Below are 18,213 nucleotides of genomic sequence, written 5' to 3' on the forward strand. Positions count from 1 at the left end.
CCGCGTGGTTTCGTGTTTGAACCCCCATGAAGACGGATTTTGAATTTCGTAGCCCCCCCCCCCCCCCCGAGTCTGTTCAACTCTAATGCGCAATTACAAAAGTAAAAGGAAAACCGTTGTGCTAGCAACATGACACACCCCGTTAAGTTTACCATACAATGTGAAGACCTTTCTATGTTGGAAAGACTACTTAACTTAAGTAATCATTTTATTTTATTTCTAAAATTCAAGATCATGCTTTAGAATTGCAACATTCTATGAAGGCAGGGCGGGTCCTACAGGTTGCGGGGCCCTATGCGAAACGAATTGCGCGTGGCCTAATTTGGGTTGTGATAAGGATAATAAGTGAAAATTAGGATTTTGTATTAGAAAATAAATTCGTCTTTGCATTTTATTCATACTTTACAAAGTACAAAATCACTGTTAAATTAACTTTACGAGCCATCTACAATAGATGGTAGTTTTTCAACCAAACCTGATAAAAATTCAGATCTGCCTTTTAGATTTACTATCGACTCGCAAAATATCGCTTTTTTTTTTAAGAGGTCAAGATAGATTTAGATCTATATTTGTATGCCACTGACTATTGAAGTAAATTAAGTATTTGAACTTCTTGTTTTGGTTACAATTCACCTTATTATTACATTTTTATTAAATGAAAACTGACAATGCTATTTTTTTTAATCACGAGTAGGATTGGCGTTTTCCATATTGAATGACACATCGAAATGACAATTCTGTCTGTTTTAAGATTTGCATCAGTTTTCAGAAGATTTTAATAATCTCAGGACATTTTCATGACTTTTTCTTAGTTTTTATAATTTCAGGAGAATTCCAGAACCTTTTAATAATAAGTTAAAATGGTTTAATTTAATAATTTACACCTAGTATTCGCATCGCGCGGGGCCTATGAAAGTGCGGGGCCCACTGCGACCGCATAGTTTGCAGTGGCCTAAGACCGGCCCTGTATGAAGGCCAGTATTTTCTTAGAGTCGATTAACTCAACTTTGACATGTTGTTGATTAGCGATTATATAGATCTTCTAGCATTACACACAGGCTACACCCATTGATTTGTTCCAATGATTTATATTGTTTATTATGGCCGAAACATCCCCACCTATTCGTTTTTTTATGTTGTTTTTTTTATACATTTTTTCAATATACGGGCAACATTTTAACGACCCCCTAGAATAGCTTTTAGCCCATGAATTAGTGTATCTGTTACAACTGACATGAAACGGCCCAATCTCTTCTTCCTCTCTCTCTCTTTCTCTCTCTCTCTCTCTCTCTCTGTCTCTCTCTCTCTCTCTTTGGAACCCCATTTTTTTTTGTTTTTTTTTTTACCTGCGCAAACGCTTGACCACTCAGCTACCAAACCAATTAAATCACATTTCAATCCGCTGGACAGAATTCATACCAAAACCACCGAGTTGGCTATCACTCTTTGGTTCGTTTGTTAATTAAAAAACAACAACAAAGACTTGTGAACCTACTTCCTTCAGGGACCCAGACATTGTAAAGATGGTGTGTACGGCCCCGAGCAAGACACCCAGCAAACAAGGAGACACACTGATGCACCAACCCAAGTTCTCTGCCCATCTTTGTTCATAGCTCACAACTGATTCAGGGTACACAAAGACAATGAAGTTGTAGATCAGAAAGCACTGTGGAAGACAAATATGCTCAAATCCTTAAAAAACAAAAACAAAGCTTATCTAAGGGGAAGAACTCCGCACTTAACAAATATATCACTCAAGAATGTGGAAGCTATTTCCCTTTTCAATATCAAACAAAATAATTAATTGCCAATAATTAATTGACTGATTGGTTAATTAAAAAAAAACGACTCATGTTTTGTTAGGTACAATAAATAATTGTTTAAAGTTTCCACTGGGTCCGAGAATGGGCGTGGGAGAAATAACGTGTACAATTATTAAAGGAGATAAAACCCGAAATATTTAACCATATCTATGAATTCTTGGCATCAAACAAAATAATTAATAACCAGTAATCAATTGAATAATTGGTTGATTAATTTTTTTTTATTGATTCATGCATTTCTTGCGCTAATGAAGTCGTGAGTGTCGGAGTATCTTGAGCCAAGGAGAGTGGCCAGCATGAAAGAACGCCGAGCCAAAAAAAAAAGCTAAATTTAAAAAAAAGCAGGCCTATCTGCAGAAGACCCAAATTACCCATGCTATGTGTGTGGCTGGCTTTTCAAAGTGAGGATTGGATTTTAAAGTCATCTTCGAGTTCATAGGACATGAGAAATGTGCTCATCTTCAACCACGAAGGAAGATGCATACAAGCCAAGGAATATAAACAGTAAATTAATTTTTAAATTCAACATTAAATCAAAACTTGAAAGAAATAGTAAATGCCTTACCGCTGCCACCAGTGACGCGGCACCATACCATATCCCCATGAAGATTCGGTCAATTGGCATTCGTAGTGTTTCCTGACGAACTAGGAACAAAACAAAATCACATCAATGGTAAAAAAAAAACAACAAGATCAAATGCATAATATTAAAAAAAAATAATCTTTATGTTAAGAACAATAAATTAATAAATATAACATTGTTGTCTAATAGAGACTTTAAGTCAGAATACTTACTGAAGCCAATAATAAAAGGTACCATACTGAAGATGACCATAGCAAACAGAAGGCGGTCAACATAGAAGCAGACGATCTGGTATAAATATAGACCACACTGTAAACAGAAGAACAAACACATTACTTAAGACCTACAGTTTTGTTTGGAAAGTGTTCATCTCATGATTTTAGTTGAAAAGCAATATGCCGAAATGAAACCAAGAATAACAATGCTAGCCGTCTAGACAAGAGGGATGCGCTGGACTGTCTACACGATGTGCACTGGCTCCAACCTCAGTTGCCCTAGACTTATGTTGTGCTGTAGGATGTTTGAACCTGGACTTAATCATTGTATTTCTTAAAAAGGATGTCTCAAATTAATGACATAAATGTTCTAACAGGATTCCTTCACTCGATGAAAGAAAATTGCTTTCATGTTTCATATTGAATAGCAAGAATTCAGTTTCAATTCTGTGTGTATCTATAATTTCAATTGCGGTCTACAGAAATAATGACTGGACTAAATTAAGTTAGTTATCTCGATTGAAAATTACAGAGACAGTGACTTGACCTAATTAAATTAGTTACTGAGGTTTGATAATACGAAATACGTAAGTTGACTTAATTAAATATTAATATTATTTGTTGCTAAAATGGTTAGAACTGGTTCAATAAAAAATGCTACCATACTTGAGACAAATACGGAGACGTGAGCAGGAACGAAACAAAACAGAAAGCAGCAAGCAGGATTGGAGTTTTCTTGAAAAACGCCATTACAACTTTTGGAAGACTTGGCCAGACATTTTCCCAGATCATCAAAATATGAAGACTCTGAAAAAAAAAAGATTTATTAATATTAGAGAGAAGCTTGATTGACTATTTACAGAGGTCCAAAAGACTCTGGCTTCATGCTTTTACGTTCATGAAAACATTCAAGCACTGCAATTGCGCGAAGGACGCAGCTTAAGGTGAGACTCGCAGATTAATTCTCATTAATTACTAGAGTAGAAAACTCGGTCTCATGTGGACGGAATGGCTCCCGAGTTTATGAAAATGTCGCGTTATCGGTAAGGGCTAAAGAAGAAATACAGCACAGTTCTTAGATGCATTGTTTTCTTGAGTATACAACAGAGATTACCCAGATACTCTTAAACATTGAACACGTACCTACGTTGTGAAAGCATCAAGCTGTCTTCAATGAATAAAGGTGCAGTTTACAAGAGCTATGTAATGACGATTTTGTTGATTCACCAACTAGATGAGAATGAACAAAAAGTTCATTACTGACCCAACATATTGTTCAAAATCAGAAGAGTTGTTTCCACAGCCTTGAAGTTGATTCGATTGGTTAGGAGCCTGAACGTTGATTTGCCAGGTCATCGAGTGCCGTGTAGACACTTAGAGCCTGATTCCTAATCCCCAGTAAGCAATAACAATTTTTAGATACAATTTAAACGAAGCTAACGAACGTTGAGACAGAAATCTATGATATAGGTTATTTCTATCTAGGTTATTTATACAATAGAAACATATCAGTATGAGTAAAGGTTAGAAAAAGGTGACTGTGGAAATTATATTTGGATTCAGACTCATCTCAATTGTTACTTTTATACTGAAAAATTTGGTATGAATTCTAAATTTTCCAAAATAAAGTCTTTCTTAAAATAATTATGATAAATCATGTGCAATTAAATAAACAGTGTCACCATATTTGACTATTCTGTTTTAAAACGTCATGTTTTCGTCTGGAAAAGGGAGGGGGCGGTAGAGTGAAAACGATTAATCCTCGCTCCTTTTTATAATTTCTACTAATTTGGCATTTGGCATTAAATAGGGGTTGGGCGACTCGATATAAGAATTTATTTTATAGCATTGTGACAGGTTAGTGAAAGTGACGTGTGTTTGGCGCGTTTAGTGTCTAGGGGAGGATTATTTTTGAAGCTATCACACACCAACCCGTCAGCATATAAATCGGGAGCAGGCACGCAACGAGACAAGCAATGAAAGAGAGATACAAAAATTAAAATTGAAGAATATTTATTTACATAAATATTTACATAGAAGAATAAAAAGGGGGAGGGTTTGCATCTATCTCTAATCAATACTATATTTAATCATCAATCTTGCACCTAATAAGAGAGTATGCCACTTTGTCTTCTGAACTTAGCTGGTTGTCCTGTTGAGTCGCAGCTGGCTGTGTCCTGGCTTGAGGTTCTGCAGTGGCGCTCTAGCGGGTAGATGGACGCCGGTGATACAGTTCTTGTGGAGTCTCAATCCAAAGTTCTGATATCTGTAGTGGACACAGTAGGGCGGGTGGCCGGCTACCGTGGGCACAAGTGTACTGCTGGCAGAGCTTATCTGCCGTGGGCAGTGTAGTTAGCAGGATAAGTCCAGTGAGTTGCGGAGGGTTTGGCGTAGCTATGACGTCTCGCACAGACTCTGGGTCTATAGGGACGTCGTACCTAATAAGTTGACAGGTGGGCTGTCGAATAGGCAGGCAAGTAGAGCCGATAGCGCCAAGTAGTAGAGTGGAGTAGATCCACGTAGGCAGTAGATGATACTCAATAGCAAGTAGGCAGTAGTGCAGTGCTGAATAGCACTAAGTACGAAGACAATAGGCCATTGATCCGATAAATAGTTGAGTGCAATGCTGATTAGCACTAAGTGCATAGGCAATAGCAAATAGGCAGTTGACTAGGCAGATAATGCCAAATAAATAGCCAGACACCTGAGGGAGGCACCAGGTATTCCTCTAAGAGTAAGAATAAATGTAAAGGTCCAGACTCGATAGACAGCAATAGAGAAATAAGCGTGTCTGGTTTGAGTTATTCTACTTTATAAAGGCCGGGAGATATGGGCGGAAACAGGAAATGTCCTAGTCTTAAGATTAGTCTCACGTGGGTGAATTAGACTTGAGATGGGAGTCGCACCTTGGAGTGTCACGAGGCGTGTTGACCCGAGTAATCTCTTTGATCAAAGAGAGACGTGGGAGAGAGGGGGGGGGGGAGAAAGATTGACTTGCATTCCACCCAAGGTGGTGTCAACTGCGACCGTCAGACATTCGGCGGGTAAGACCAAAGAGACAGTGTGTTTATCTTTCCCCGATCAAAGGGAGATAAGTGAAAAGCCGCCAAGGTGGTGGACTCAGTCTAGCCTGAAGAGGAAAAGGTGGGGCGGGTGAAGAAATTGGGGATAGGACGGGGAAATAGTTAAAATAAAATAAATAAATAATAAATAATAATAATTAATGCTGTGATAAAAATGAGTGACTCTGACAGCGAGCTTTTGACTTGTCACAAGCATATTGTAATTTCTTAACTAAAATAAAAAAGTGAAAAGTATTGGTTTGTCCGAAGGGCGGAGGGCAATTGCATGTATCGCCCCTCCCACCCGATACAACCCTTTTTCATTGTATATTTACTAATCATAAAATTTGAGATTAGAATGTGTCCACGACATAATATACAAATGGGTTCAAATATCAAAATATCAATATGTTGCTTATATTATATAGATATTCGACTAATTTTTTCACAAACTATAATTTCGCCATAAAAATAGGACCCCCCCCCCCTCAGAGGGCTAGAATGGGGAGGGCAGTAGGAGCAGTTACCCTCCCCCCCCCACCTCACCGAATCGCACAAGATACCCGAAGGGTAGCGACATAATATATAAATTATATAGTAATTCAACTAATTTTGTTTACAAACTATGATTTCTCCATAAAAAAGGACACCCCCCCTCAAAGGGTTTAGGTGGGAAGGGCAGTAGATGTACTCGCCCCCCCCCCCAAATTGACTAACAGGGAAACGACATAATATAAGGATCGCTTAAAATATCAATAACAAGTTTTAATCATATAGATATTTAATTGATTCTGTTAACAAGCTGTGATTTCTACAAATAAATTAGACCGCCCCCTCACTCGAAAGTTTATGGGGGGGGGGGCGGTATTGATGCCATCGCCACCCCCCCACCAAATCAGCCAACATACTAGAGGGGTGGAGGGCGAAATAATCTAAAAATAGGTTGAAATATAAATAATTAGTATATATTATTAACATAAATAATAAATTTGTATACAAATTGTGTGATTTCTTTTACTAAAATTCCTCCTTCCACACCCTTCGGGGGGGGGGGGGGTCGGCCGAATGGTTGGTCGATCGCTCTACCGCCTCCTTCCCCCCCCCCCTTGAATACGCCAGTGTATAGGTAGTGTTTTCATGCCCATTCAAAAATGTCTAACATTCCACTACCTTCCATTGTGCTGCCAAAGTCAGTTAATAGCATCTCAAATCTGTTTAGTACTGTTTTATTCTTAGTACCTTATTTTCTAGAATTAAAAAACAAAACAAATAACAATACAATAGAAATAAATAAATCAGTAGATGGAGACGGTAAAAAAACCGAACAAACTAAAAGTTGGGGATTTTGGTATTGATGATTTTTATTTTAGTTACTTCCCTTTTCTCAAGACTTGAAAGACAAAAGCTACACGAGTTAGTTGCCCTTCTACTCCCACACTGTCTAAGTACTCACCAAATGTTGAATGTTGAGCAAGATGTATGTTGCGTACAGTAAGAACAGCATGAAGGGCGAGAGGGCGTACTTGTGAAATGTGTGAGGTATGGATACAAACAGATAGCTCAAACCTAGCGAAGAGAGACAAAAACAACCAGAAAATTGATAGTAAATAATATCATATAAATATATCAGTTTTAGATCGACGTACAATCTCGCACTGTGTTCCTTTCATTATGATAATCATATTTACATGTAGCTGGACTTGCGTTTGCAGACTTATTTCTACCTTGTGGTTACATCCTTTTAGATCACATGACCGAACAGCTGGTTATATAAATCAACATGAATAGTCTGTCTGGTATATTTAGCCTTAACCAATTGGTGTGTACTTCGGACGGTTTCGAGAACTCTACCACACACGGTGTCGCCACTGCATAGAGGACGATGAAATACTAAACCAACTGTTTATGAATGTCGCGTTTTTTGTTTTCTTGCATGAAGGACGATCGAGACAAGGATATGAGAGAGAGAGAGAGAGAGAGAGAGAGAGAGAGAGAGAGATAACTGGTCCATGTGCGGCAATGGGTCTGTCTTTGTATGTGGATTGGGCGACCTTAAAACTCACCGCCCTCTTTCTTTGCTGTAAGGGAGTAATCTCAGCATGATCGTTTACTAATGGAGTTTCTGAGACGGTATACACTCAAAGAACACGACACTGTCGTGCAAACGCAACAAGAATTAGATCTAGGTACTATGTGACAATTTGTATATCCTAGCGACCAAAATGACATTACAGAAGGGACAGTTAAGAAGTTCAGTTCATAAATTAAGAATATGAATTATTATACAGCTGCTGTATCAGAATTCTGAAAGAAAATAGAACTAATAAGATTTAAACTGAAATAATTTGTTTAAATCACAATGTGGACATGTAAAAGTGACTGAGTTTGATGACACATGACATATGAAATGTTTTCAGACCTTTTTGTAATTACATTCCAAATAAACCCTTTTGTCCGACTTGATAACATTGAATAGAGATCATTTGTTGAGATTAATGAAAAGGAACAAATTGTTGTAAATGACAAGGTATACTAGTTCAATGCCTTCCTATTCACCATGTTTTCTATCCTTTTCTAACCATCTCTGTCATTAGATCCTCTTAACCCCCCTCTTCCCTCTCCGACAATCAAACATCTGATTCACCTGAAGCCCCTGCCCATCTTTACAATTTTTTAAAAAATACAAACATTTCTATGAAATTAAAACGAAATAAATAAAGCATTGGAGTGATTTCAAAATTCTCATTTCTATCATTCAAAACAAAAATATTTTCTTTCAATGGACACACTTTGAAAAGTACGATCTTTTTGAAGTAATGTTTGTATTTTATAAGATAAGAAGATCTTGTTCCCAGCGATATCAAAATGTGTTGATTCCTACATTTCTGGTATTTACAAAAAAAAATCTTTCAATAGATGCACGTTGTAAAGTACGATCTAGTTCATAGCAGTACAAAATGTGTTGATTTCTACATTACTGGAATATAAAACGAATATTTCTAAGACTGTACCTGGCTTGACTCCTACTTCAGAACTTAAGATGCCTCGAGGATATCTTGGATCAATGAAGGGCATAATCATGATCAGAATGATGACTGGTGAGAAGATGTAGCAGGCGGTCAAAATAGCCCAGGTCCTGAAGTAACAGAACGACATATTTCAATGTTATATATCATAGAACACTTCTAGTTTAAAGTTATGTAACGAAACATATTATAATGTTGTATAACAAAAATATATTGGAATCTGTTTTGAATGTATATTAAGATTAAAAAAAAGTAAAGTTCCCCTTCAGACCTTGTAGTCTATTTATAGGGCAGATGAATGTATATAACACAATTATATTAAAACTTTGTATAACAAACCAATTACAATGTTTACAACAAAGTTTTATTAGAATCTTATATGACTATCATATTGGACAGCTATGCAATTGTATGTAACGTGATAGTATGAAGAGGGCAAAGTTTTATTCGACTTAATGTGATTTATAGTTATTTATATTGCCTGAGCTAGCCAGGAAAACCAGTGACTTGGCAGAATTTAAGTCATGGTTAATATGCATGACTAAATGCATGACGCGCAGGACGTAATCATCTTCTTTTTTTGAAGTAACGTCTGTATTATATAAGATAAGATAAAATATAGTTAAATTGTAGTAACTATTAGTCACGAATTAGCCAATAAAAAGAAATGATTTGTGTTACATGTTTCTGTGGTGCAGATGTGTTAATGTCAATGTCCTTGTAAAGATTCATGCTCATTTCAATGTCCTTGTTAATGTCAATGTCCTTGTAAAGATTCATGCTCATTTCAATGTCCTTGTTAATGTCAATGTCCTTGTAAAGATTCATGCTCATTTCAATGTCCTTGTTAATGTCAATGTCCTTGTAAAGATTCATGCTCATTTCAATGTCCTTGTTAATGTCAATGTCCTTGTAAAGATTCATGCTCATTTCAATGTCCTTGTTAATGTCAATGTCCTTGTAAAGATTCATGCTCATTTCAATGTCCTTGTTAATGTCAATGTCCTTGTAAAGATTCATGCTCATTTCAATGTCCTTGTTAATGTCCATGTCAATTAGGGATGCACGGATAGTAGCTCCGGTTCGGCCGGTTATCCGGCCAATTTCACTATCCGGGTTACTTTGAGATAAATCGCAATAAGGAGGCTGAACTATAGAACATACCTATACGAGTGACCTTTTGCCACACAAACCATGAGTATATTACTATTTTTCATAGCCCAGTACGCCAGTAACTAATTTTGATGTAGATTATCCTATGAGACTATATTATATTATGTATCATATAGACACTGACTATTTAAAGGGAGAGTTAAATTCACCATCCTAATGCTTATTTATTTAGTCCTTAACACTGAATTTACTAAGAGATATTTACCATTTTAAAGCCAGAATGGATAAATGCAACAACCTAAGACAGCATACTGACACTGTAAATATATATTACTGTTGAATTACTTGTCCTAACGCGTTAACTTCGAGTCGTACTACTGCTTAGTGTGTCTTGATTTCATAATGATATATTTAATAATTGTATCCACTTATTATTTGCTCTGTGTACTTAGCCACTATGTATCAGGCCCTAGACGCCAGGACAGGAAGTGGTTAATGGCCTAAAAATACGATCTTGATGACCCGTTGCTGGCCTGAAATACATGAATATATACATATTGTTACGAATCTCACTATCCAGGCTCTCTGCAAACTGCATCATACACCACCAACTTAAAGAACTTGACAACTCAGGGCTCCAAAGTAACTAATACTTTAATAGTTGAATAAATAACAGCCAATACTGTACAATTGGCAACACGTACACTGCACAAATATCTCTCCGATAACACCGTACCAACTCTTGCACTGGCCTCTCCGTCTCGTTCCGGGCTTACACTGGGTTCAACAGTTTAGGACTGACTTCACACACTAGGTTCGTTGTGTCGGACTCGATCACAGACCAAGATCAAGACGCCGTTCGTCTCAACTGTACTTGATAGTACTCCGCACTGAACCGTCGTAATGCTCCGTACAGAACCACACCGCTGAACTGTGCTGTAGTCGACCGTGTTCTGAACTCTTGTCGTGAACCTCCTTTCTGAACCGTCTTGACTGCGACACATCCGCTCTTATATAGGGTCCTTACTGGCCTTCTCGAACTGGACAGAACGCCGCTCGACGTTTCTAAGTGGTCAGATGACTACAACTCTAGTGACGCTGTTCACGACGGCGATCCTTCCCGAACTGTCCTGTTGACACTCGACTCGGCTGACGTCGTAGCTCGTCACGGTTGACCACTCGTCTAGCGCTGGCCTGGGGCGATTTACGTCGGCTGACTACACACACACCACTACCCCTCTCTGTGCCACCACCAGGTTTATAACAATATATACCACTATACAACCCAGTCTGCACTTTACCTTTAAGAGCTTGAAAATTAGTTCAATATACAGGTATATATTGTACATTGACAAACAAGCTACACAGATTAGTTTGTAGTATACAGTAGTATCTTTAAATAAATGCCTTATCAACTTTAATTCATCAATGAGTAATAGAGTTGAAAACAAAAAGGTGAAAAGAAAAGTAAAATAAAAATATGACATTGGTATGCAATTAAGAAGTACAAAGCTAGATATGGTATCCAGCTCCGGCCGGAAGTCTTAGTTTACTATCCGACGATAACCTGCCGAATATAAAAAATGCTTTGAGTGCATGCCTAATGTCCATGTGCTTGTTAATACCCATTTCAATGTTCTTGTTGATGATCATGACAATGTTATTGTTGATGATCATGACAATGTTATTGTCCTTTTTAATGTCCATGACAATGTTGCGTTTATTAAATGTCAATGTCCTAATTTTAGTTGATGTCAATGTCAATATATTAGTTAATCTCCATGGCAACGTCGTCGTTTATCGCACTCACTATTTCACTGGCCTTGTGGGACACCTCAGACAATCTCTTTTTTTGTGTGTAGGCATACAGATCTCACTATAGAACTGCGGGTCCGAAGTTGATCTACATTCTTTCTTTCTCTCTCTTTTCTATTCTTTTTCTCTTCCATTCCTGCCTTCCCAATCTCTCAAGTTTTTATCTATAAGCTTTTATATTTTACAGGCATATTGGCCATATCGCCTATACATTATAATTCTAAAATAATTGGCTATATGTTCTCTTCTTGCGCCACTTATCTCCAAGAGCTTTTTTTTTTATATAAGAAATAATGTTTAAAAAAAAATATAATTTATTAAAAAAGGAAATACAAAAATCAAACAAAAAATCTCCAAAGGCGTTGGATTAAAAAAAAAATTCTTTCACACATTGACAGGTTATTTCAAGCTTTGCAAATTCAGGGGAAATAACTAGGGCTTTCAAGGGAACAATAATTGATGGAAACGAAAATTGAGTACGGCACATGCGATAAGCCAATAGTAAAGAAAGTTTTGAAAAATGTTCTGCCTTTGTTTTCAAACTCCAAAAGTTGACAGCTTGGCTACAGAGAGCATCCAATAGTCTCCTTTACGTTGATTATAGTTTTTATAAAAACGATATTGGAACCTTTTTTTTTTTTTATATTCAGCGTTTCATTTTTTTATTTTGTACTCTAGTAAGCCAGGACACCGGTATCATTATCGGAGATTCCTCTAATATATATATATATATAATCATAGCAAGGAGGGACACGAGTTTTATCAATGAGTGTTCCGAGTGAAGTTTGATTGAATCATTCGAAATAACATTTTATGCCTGCCGTAATGGCCTTAGAGGTGGTAATCCTTACACGCATAAAATCTTTCTCAGAGACGTAAAGGAAATGATTATCATAATGACTTTTTTTTTAATCTTTCATTATATTAAATTTTTTAACATTTATTTTGTTAGATTGTTGAAAATTTGATCATCAAAGTTAGCGTTTGTTCCACAAAAGTAAAGATCAGAGTAGAGACCACAGGAATAAAGATCAGAGAATAGATCACAGGAATAAAGATCAGAGAATAGATCACAGAAATAAAGATCAGAGAATAGACAAAGAAATAAAGACCACAGAAATAAAGATAAGAGAATAGACAAAGAAATAAAGATCAGATAATAGACCACAGGAATAAAGATCAGAGAATAGATCACAGAAATAAAGATCAGAGAATAGATCACAAAAATAAAGTTCAGAGAATAGATCACAGAAATAAAGATCAGAGAATAGATCACGGAAATAAAGTTTAGAGAATAGATCAGAGAAGAGACAAAGAAATAAAAATCAGAGAATAGATCACAGAAATAAAGATCAGAGAATAGATCACAGAAATAAAGTTCAGAGAATAGATCACAGAAATAAAGATCGGAGAATAGATCACAGAAATAAAGATCAGAGAATAGATCACAGAAATAAAGTTCAGAGAAATTAGGATTATCACCACTAATCACTATCGGAAATCATGCACCCAACAAAAAAATTAGAATTATTTTTCAAAACAATGATTTAAAATCAGCAACATTTATGAAATGTATTCTTGATATTTAGCACGGATTGATTCGCTGATTTCGCCCATGCCAGGACGCATTCGTATTAGTGCTCTTTTTTTCTCTGGTGTTATTAGAGTTTGGTTGCCTGAACCAGCCAGGAAAACCAACGATTTAGAAAAGCGTAAGTCTAAAATTAACATGCATTACATTAACACATGGATAAGCAAAGAACGCAATAATCTTTGATATTTTTTTAAGGAACGTCTGTAATTTTAAAGAACTCCAGCTGTCTCTTTTTGAAGCCACTTGAAGTCTGGTTCTTTCCTCTAAAACCGTGGTATACACAAAAAGAAAAATCTACTGCCGAAGCTTAGTCGGCGATAAGAGAGCTTCGACCACTGCAGACAACGGTTATATCTGCGGTGGTTGTGCCGAACTATATAGATCACAGCTAGGTCTGCGAAGCCATCTGAAATACTGCACTCATCTTTAATCTTCGGACTCAAAGACAAACCTTATTGTTATACAAACGAGTTGGTGTATACCACTTTATTTATTGTAACCCTAACCCTAACCCTAATTGTATTCTTTTACTTGCAATTCTTTTTGTTGTTTTCCAAAGCTTATTAACTCAGACTGTGGCTGTGTGGACTCTCTTGCACGTTATTGCTCCCACTTCCCATTCTTGGATCAACTTTGCACAAATTATTTAATGTCGATGACAACTCATGAATAAAAAAACAACAACGAACTGACAAATTACACACTTTAAAATCTATGAGCGTAGCCAAAGGGGTTTTGAGTTTAAATCCCCCTCCTCCAGATGGCTTTTTCTTTAAAGTTTAAAACCCCTCCAGATGGTTTTGAGTTTAAAATTCCCATACAGAGCGTTTAGAGTTGAAAACCTCTCTCTTCAATATTATTTTAAAGCAAACTACAGTCACCAAATTCTAAGATCGTAGCTAAATGGGGTTTTGAATTAAAAACAAAACAAAAAAACGCCAGAGATTTCTTAGTTTAAAACCCCTCAACAGATGATTTGACGAAAAAACTTTCCTTTTCGATATAAAATCTAAAGCGAAATACAGGCATGTAATTCCAAGAGCGTAGTCAAGAAAGGTTACAAATTTCTACCAGTGGCTTGGGCTCCATTAATAAAGTGTGAATAGTCTTCTGCCGAAATTGAAAAACATTAAATGTGGCTCAACTAAGATGGCTAAGACAGATTTTAGGAGTCAGTCATAGAGATCGGGTCTCAATCAAAGAAATCATATGCCGAACTGGGAGTCGAATCCTTAGTAAGGTTGTGACAGAGCGTCGCATGAGGTTTTGCGGGACATGTTCTCACACAAAATGAATTACGCAAAATAAGAGTTGCGGAAACAGCTTGCCGGAAAATGCGCCGAACGGCGCGAGAGGGTCTAAGTCAGTAAGGATAGCACATTCACATTAGGTTTTTGAAATAAAACTTTTTAATAGCAAGATAATGCACTGTAGATACCTCAGAATATGCATTTTGTTGGCTTTCAATACCAGAAATGGTGCTCGGCGGCGGGGCTTCGCCCCGCGCTGGGAGAGCGCTGCGAACTCCCCCAGACCCCCTTGCTAGCAAGGGCGGGGAGTCTACAATAAACAATAAACGTCCTTCGAAAGGGTCAGAATGTAATAAAGATTAATTATGTACACACACACACACACACATATATATATACATATAATTTTTTTCCGCCTGGGGGGGGGGGTCAGGGGGGATCCCCCCCCTCAACCCTCCCCGAAACAAAATCCTGGCTACGCCCATGTGTATATATATATATATATATATATATATATATATATATATATGTCAGATAAAAATGTTGACCCAAGTTCCAAAATTGGAGTTCTTAAAGAAAATTATAAGAATATATTTCTTTCTCTTATTGAAATAGCAGAAATGCAATAAAGTCTCGGAGATGATCACGTGAGAATTGAAAAAAAAATGAATGCCGGTTTTGTAAGAAAACAATGAACGTTTCTTCAGATGACGAGTGCTCAGTGTAACAGGGATCAAATGTCCAGTTGAACGTACAAGATACCAATGTTACTTTCAGACTTCAATAATGAGACTTTGAAAATAGAACAAATGTTTTCGTGTCTTGTGTGTAATTAATTAAACTCGGCTTGTTTTTCAGTAAAGCACCGAGAGAAAGAGGCACACACACAAAAATCATATATTTAAAAGCTTGTTTTTAAATGAACTAAGATATGGTGATCTGACTCCATTGTATGGTGATCTGACTCCATTGTGTGGTGATCTGACTCCATTGTGTGGTGATCTGACTCCATTGTGTGGTGATCTGACTCCATTGTGTGGTGATCTGACTCCATTGTGTGGTGATCTGACTCCATTGTGTGGTGATCTGACTCCATTGTGTGGTGATCTGACTCCATTGTGTGGTGATCTGACTCCATTGTGTGGTGATCTGACTCCATTGTGTGGTGATCTGACTCCATTGTGTGGTGATCTGACTCCATTGTGTGGTGATCTGACTCCATTGTGTGGTGATCTGACTCCATTGTGTGGTGATCTGACTCCATTGTGTGGTGATCTGACTCCATTGTGTGGTGATCTGACTCCATTGTGTGGTGATCTGACTCCATTGTGTGGTGATCTGACTCCATTGTGTGGTGATCTGACTCCATTGTGTGGTGATCTGACTCCATTGTGTGGTGATCTGACTCCATTGTGTGGTGATCTGACTCCATTGTGTGGTGATCTGACTCCATTGTGTGGTGATCTGACTCCATTGTGTGGTGATCTGACTCCATTGTGTGGTGATCTGACTCCATTGTGTGGTGATCTGACTCCATTGTGTGGTGATCTGACTCCATTGTGTGGTGATCTGACTCCATTGTGTGGTGATCTGACTCCATTGTGTGGTGATCTGACTCCATTGTGTGGTGATCTGACTCCATTGTGTGGTGATCTGACTCCATTGTGTGGTGATCTGACTCCATTGTGTGGTGATCTGACTCCATTGTATGGTGATCTGACTCCATTGTATGGTGATCTGACTCCATTGTGTGGTGATCTGACTCCATTGTGTGGTGATCTGACTCCATTGTGTGGTGATCTGACTCCATTGTGTGGTGATCTGACTCCATTGTGTGGTGATCTGACTCCATTGTGTGGTGATCTGACTCCATTGTGTGGTGATCTGACTCCATTGTATGGTGATCTGACTCCATTGTATGGTGATCTGACTCCATTGTGTGGTGATCTGACTCCATTGTGTGGTGATCTGACTCCATTGTGTGGTGATCTGACTCCATTGTATGGTGATCTGACTCCATTGTATGGTGATCTGACTCCATTGTGTGGTGATCTGACTCCATTGTGTGGTGATCTGACTCCATTGTGTGGTGATCTGACTCCATTGTGTGGTGATCTGACTCCATTGTGTGGTGATCTGACTCCATTGTGTGGTGATCTGACTCCATTGTGTGGTGATCTGACTCCATTGTGTGGTGATCTGACTCCATTGTGTGCCATTGTACATTGATGCAATACGACTTCAATCTTCCTAATAGTAATTGGAGACAATCGGCGGTAGATGTTCCCAAAAAAGGCAAAAGATCAGAGAAAATAAATGGTCAATCTGTCATGTTGTTTCAGTAAAATTGATTACATTAAAATTGTTATATATAACATAGAAGATTAATTGAAATGATGTAGTGGACTTTTTGACTTAAATTGATGAGACATTTCAAGCTTTAGTATTATGGGTTGCTTTGCATTTGTGTGCTAACGTTTATTTTTTTTTTTTTTTACTAGGTTTTTATTTGTAAGTTCTCATAATTCACAAGTATTAAATCATAAACAATTGAAAAGTGATTAACCTAAAAATATTATAACAGTAATAGAAATATTATTTAATATCAAAGACATACTACCTAACCAATGAACCCCCTAAAGACAGAAAATTTAGTTTATAGGAGACTTACTTTGTCAATTAATAAATGTCAATTTTGAGTGATATTTATACTATTTTTTCAGAATATTAAAAATGGTTTAAATGTATGTACATAAAATATGCTCTTAATTTAAAAAGGAGAGACTATTCTTTCGAACTCTCAATAATTAATTGTGTACCGATTTCAAATAAGTAGGAAAAAATCGAAGCTAACAGTAAATTTTGATAAAATTTTTAGCAGCAACAGCAAAGGGAGAGGCTGCTATTAGTTTTGTGTGGTCTGTTTGTCATTCCGTCCGTCCATGCTTCTGTCGTGTGAAGTAATCAAACACTATAAAAGACATTATAGATACTATTAATGATATTTTGTGAGCTTTTTAAGTTTATATGTCAAGGTTACTTTTCGTCTGAAGGTTTAAAACTTTTGCATATTTATAAAATTAAATAACTAAGCTTTTTTTTCGTGTCATAAAAACTAACCATTTTTAGAATAATACCTTCAAGATCAATTTTCTTTTACAATTAATAGCATGCGCTGTTAACGGTTTTATTAAAAGAGTGCATTCATGTCTCTCGATTAGCACAACCTCTCTCTCACCGAGTGACACTTTTCTTGTTACAGGCAATATGTGTCCCCAAGAATGGAAGAGTTCCTGCCCAGAGTCCAAGACCATAAACATGCAGATCCACAGCATCCAACCAAAACTGAAAGAACAAATAAACACAAACTTTAAAACAAAAGTGTGAACCGAATAGGTCTTTCGAAAACTGATCATTGATTACTGTCGCAGTTATCTATGTAACTGTATAGTAGAATTATTTCTCTAATTGATAGTGCGGCGTTGATCACTATATTGATGACGTCATTACACTATTAATATTTTCCTTTGTAGACTAGGGGACTGATCTTTTGTTGCTTGTCACAACTTCTAGTGACGTAAAGTTATTGTGTGTGTGTGGTTTTCGTCATTTATCGTCTAGTACAGTCTCTCCATTGTTTTGTACGTTGGTACAGATAGACGTGTCTTGAGAGCTCTTGAATTTCTCCTTGGTTTTTTGTTACTGGATAGCCTTAACATTTGCCTTGGACAT

At 37.1% G+C, this 18,213-nt stretch overlaps 1 protein-coding gene across 2 annotated transcripts in view; it reads right to left on the reverse strand.

Moving 5' to 3' along the window:
- The window catches only part of LOC106065310 (sodium- and chloride-dependent neutral and basic amino acid transporter B(0+)-like), a 135,585-nt gene that overhangs the window by 4,796 nt on the left and 112,576 nt on the right, over positions 1–18,213 (reverse strand). For both annotated transcript variants that reach the window (XM_056044002.1, XM_056044011.1), the window contains 7 exons: positions 17,720–17,826; positions 8,695–8,819; positions 7,137–7,249; positions 3,288–3,428; positions 2,619–2,715; positions 2,389–2,468; positions 1,496–1,666 (listed from right to left, as the gene is read on the reverse strand). In XM_056044002.1, the coding sequence (XP_055899977.1) occupies positions 1,496–1,666; positions 2,389–2,468; positions 2,619–2,715; positions 3,288–3,428; positions 7,137–7,249; positions 8,695–8,819; positions 17,720–17,826 (834 nt within the window). The remainder of the gene's footprint in view (positions 1–1,495; positions 1,667–2,388; positions 2,469–2,618; positions 2,716–3,287; positions 3,429–7,136; positions 7,250–8,694; positions 8,820–17,719; positions 17,827–18,213) is intronic.

This window comes from Biomphalaria glabrata, chromosome 1 (assembly GCF_947242115.1).
Source record: "Biomphalaria glabrata chromosome 1, xgBioGlab47.1, whole genome shotgun sequence".
Lineage (NCBI taxonomy): Eukaryota > Metazoa > Mollusca > Gastropoda > Planorbidae > Biomphalaria > Biomphalaria glabrata.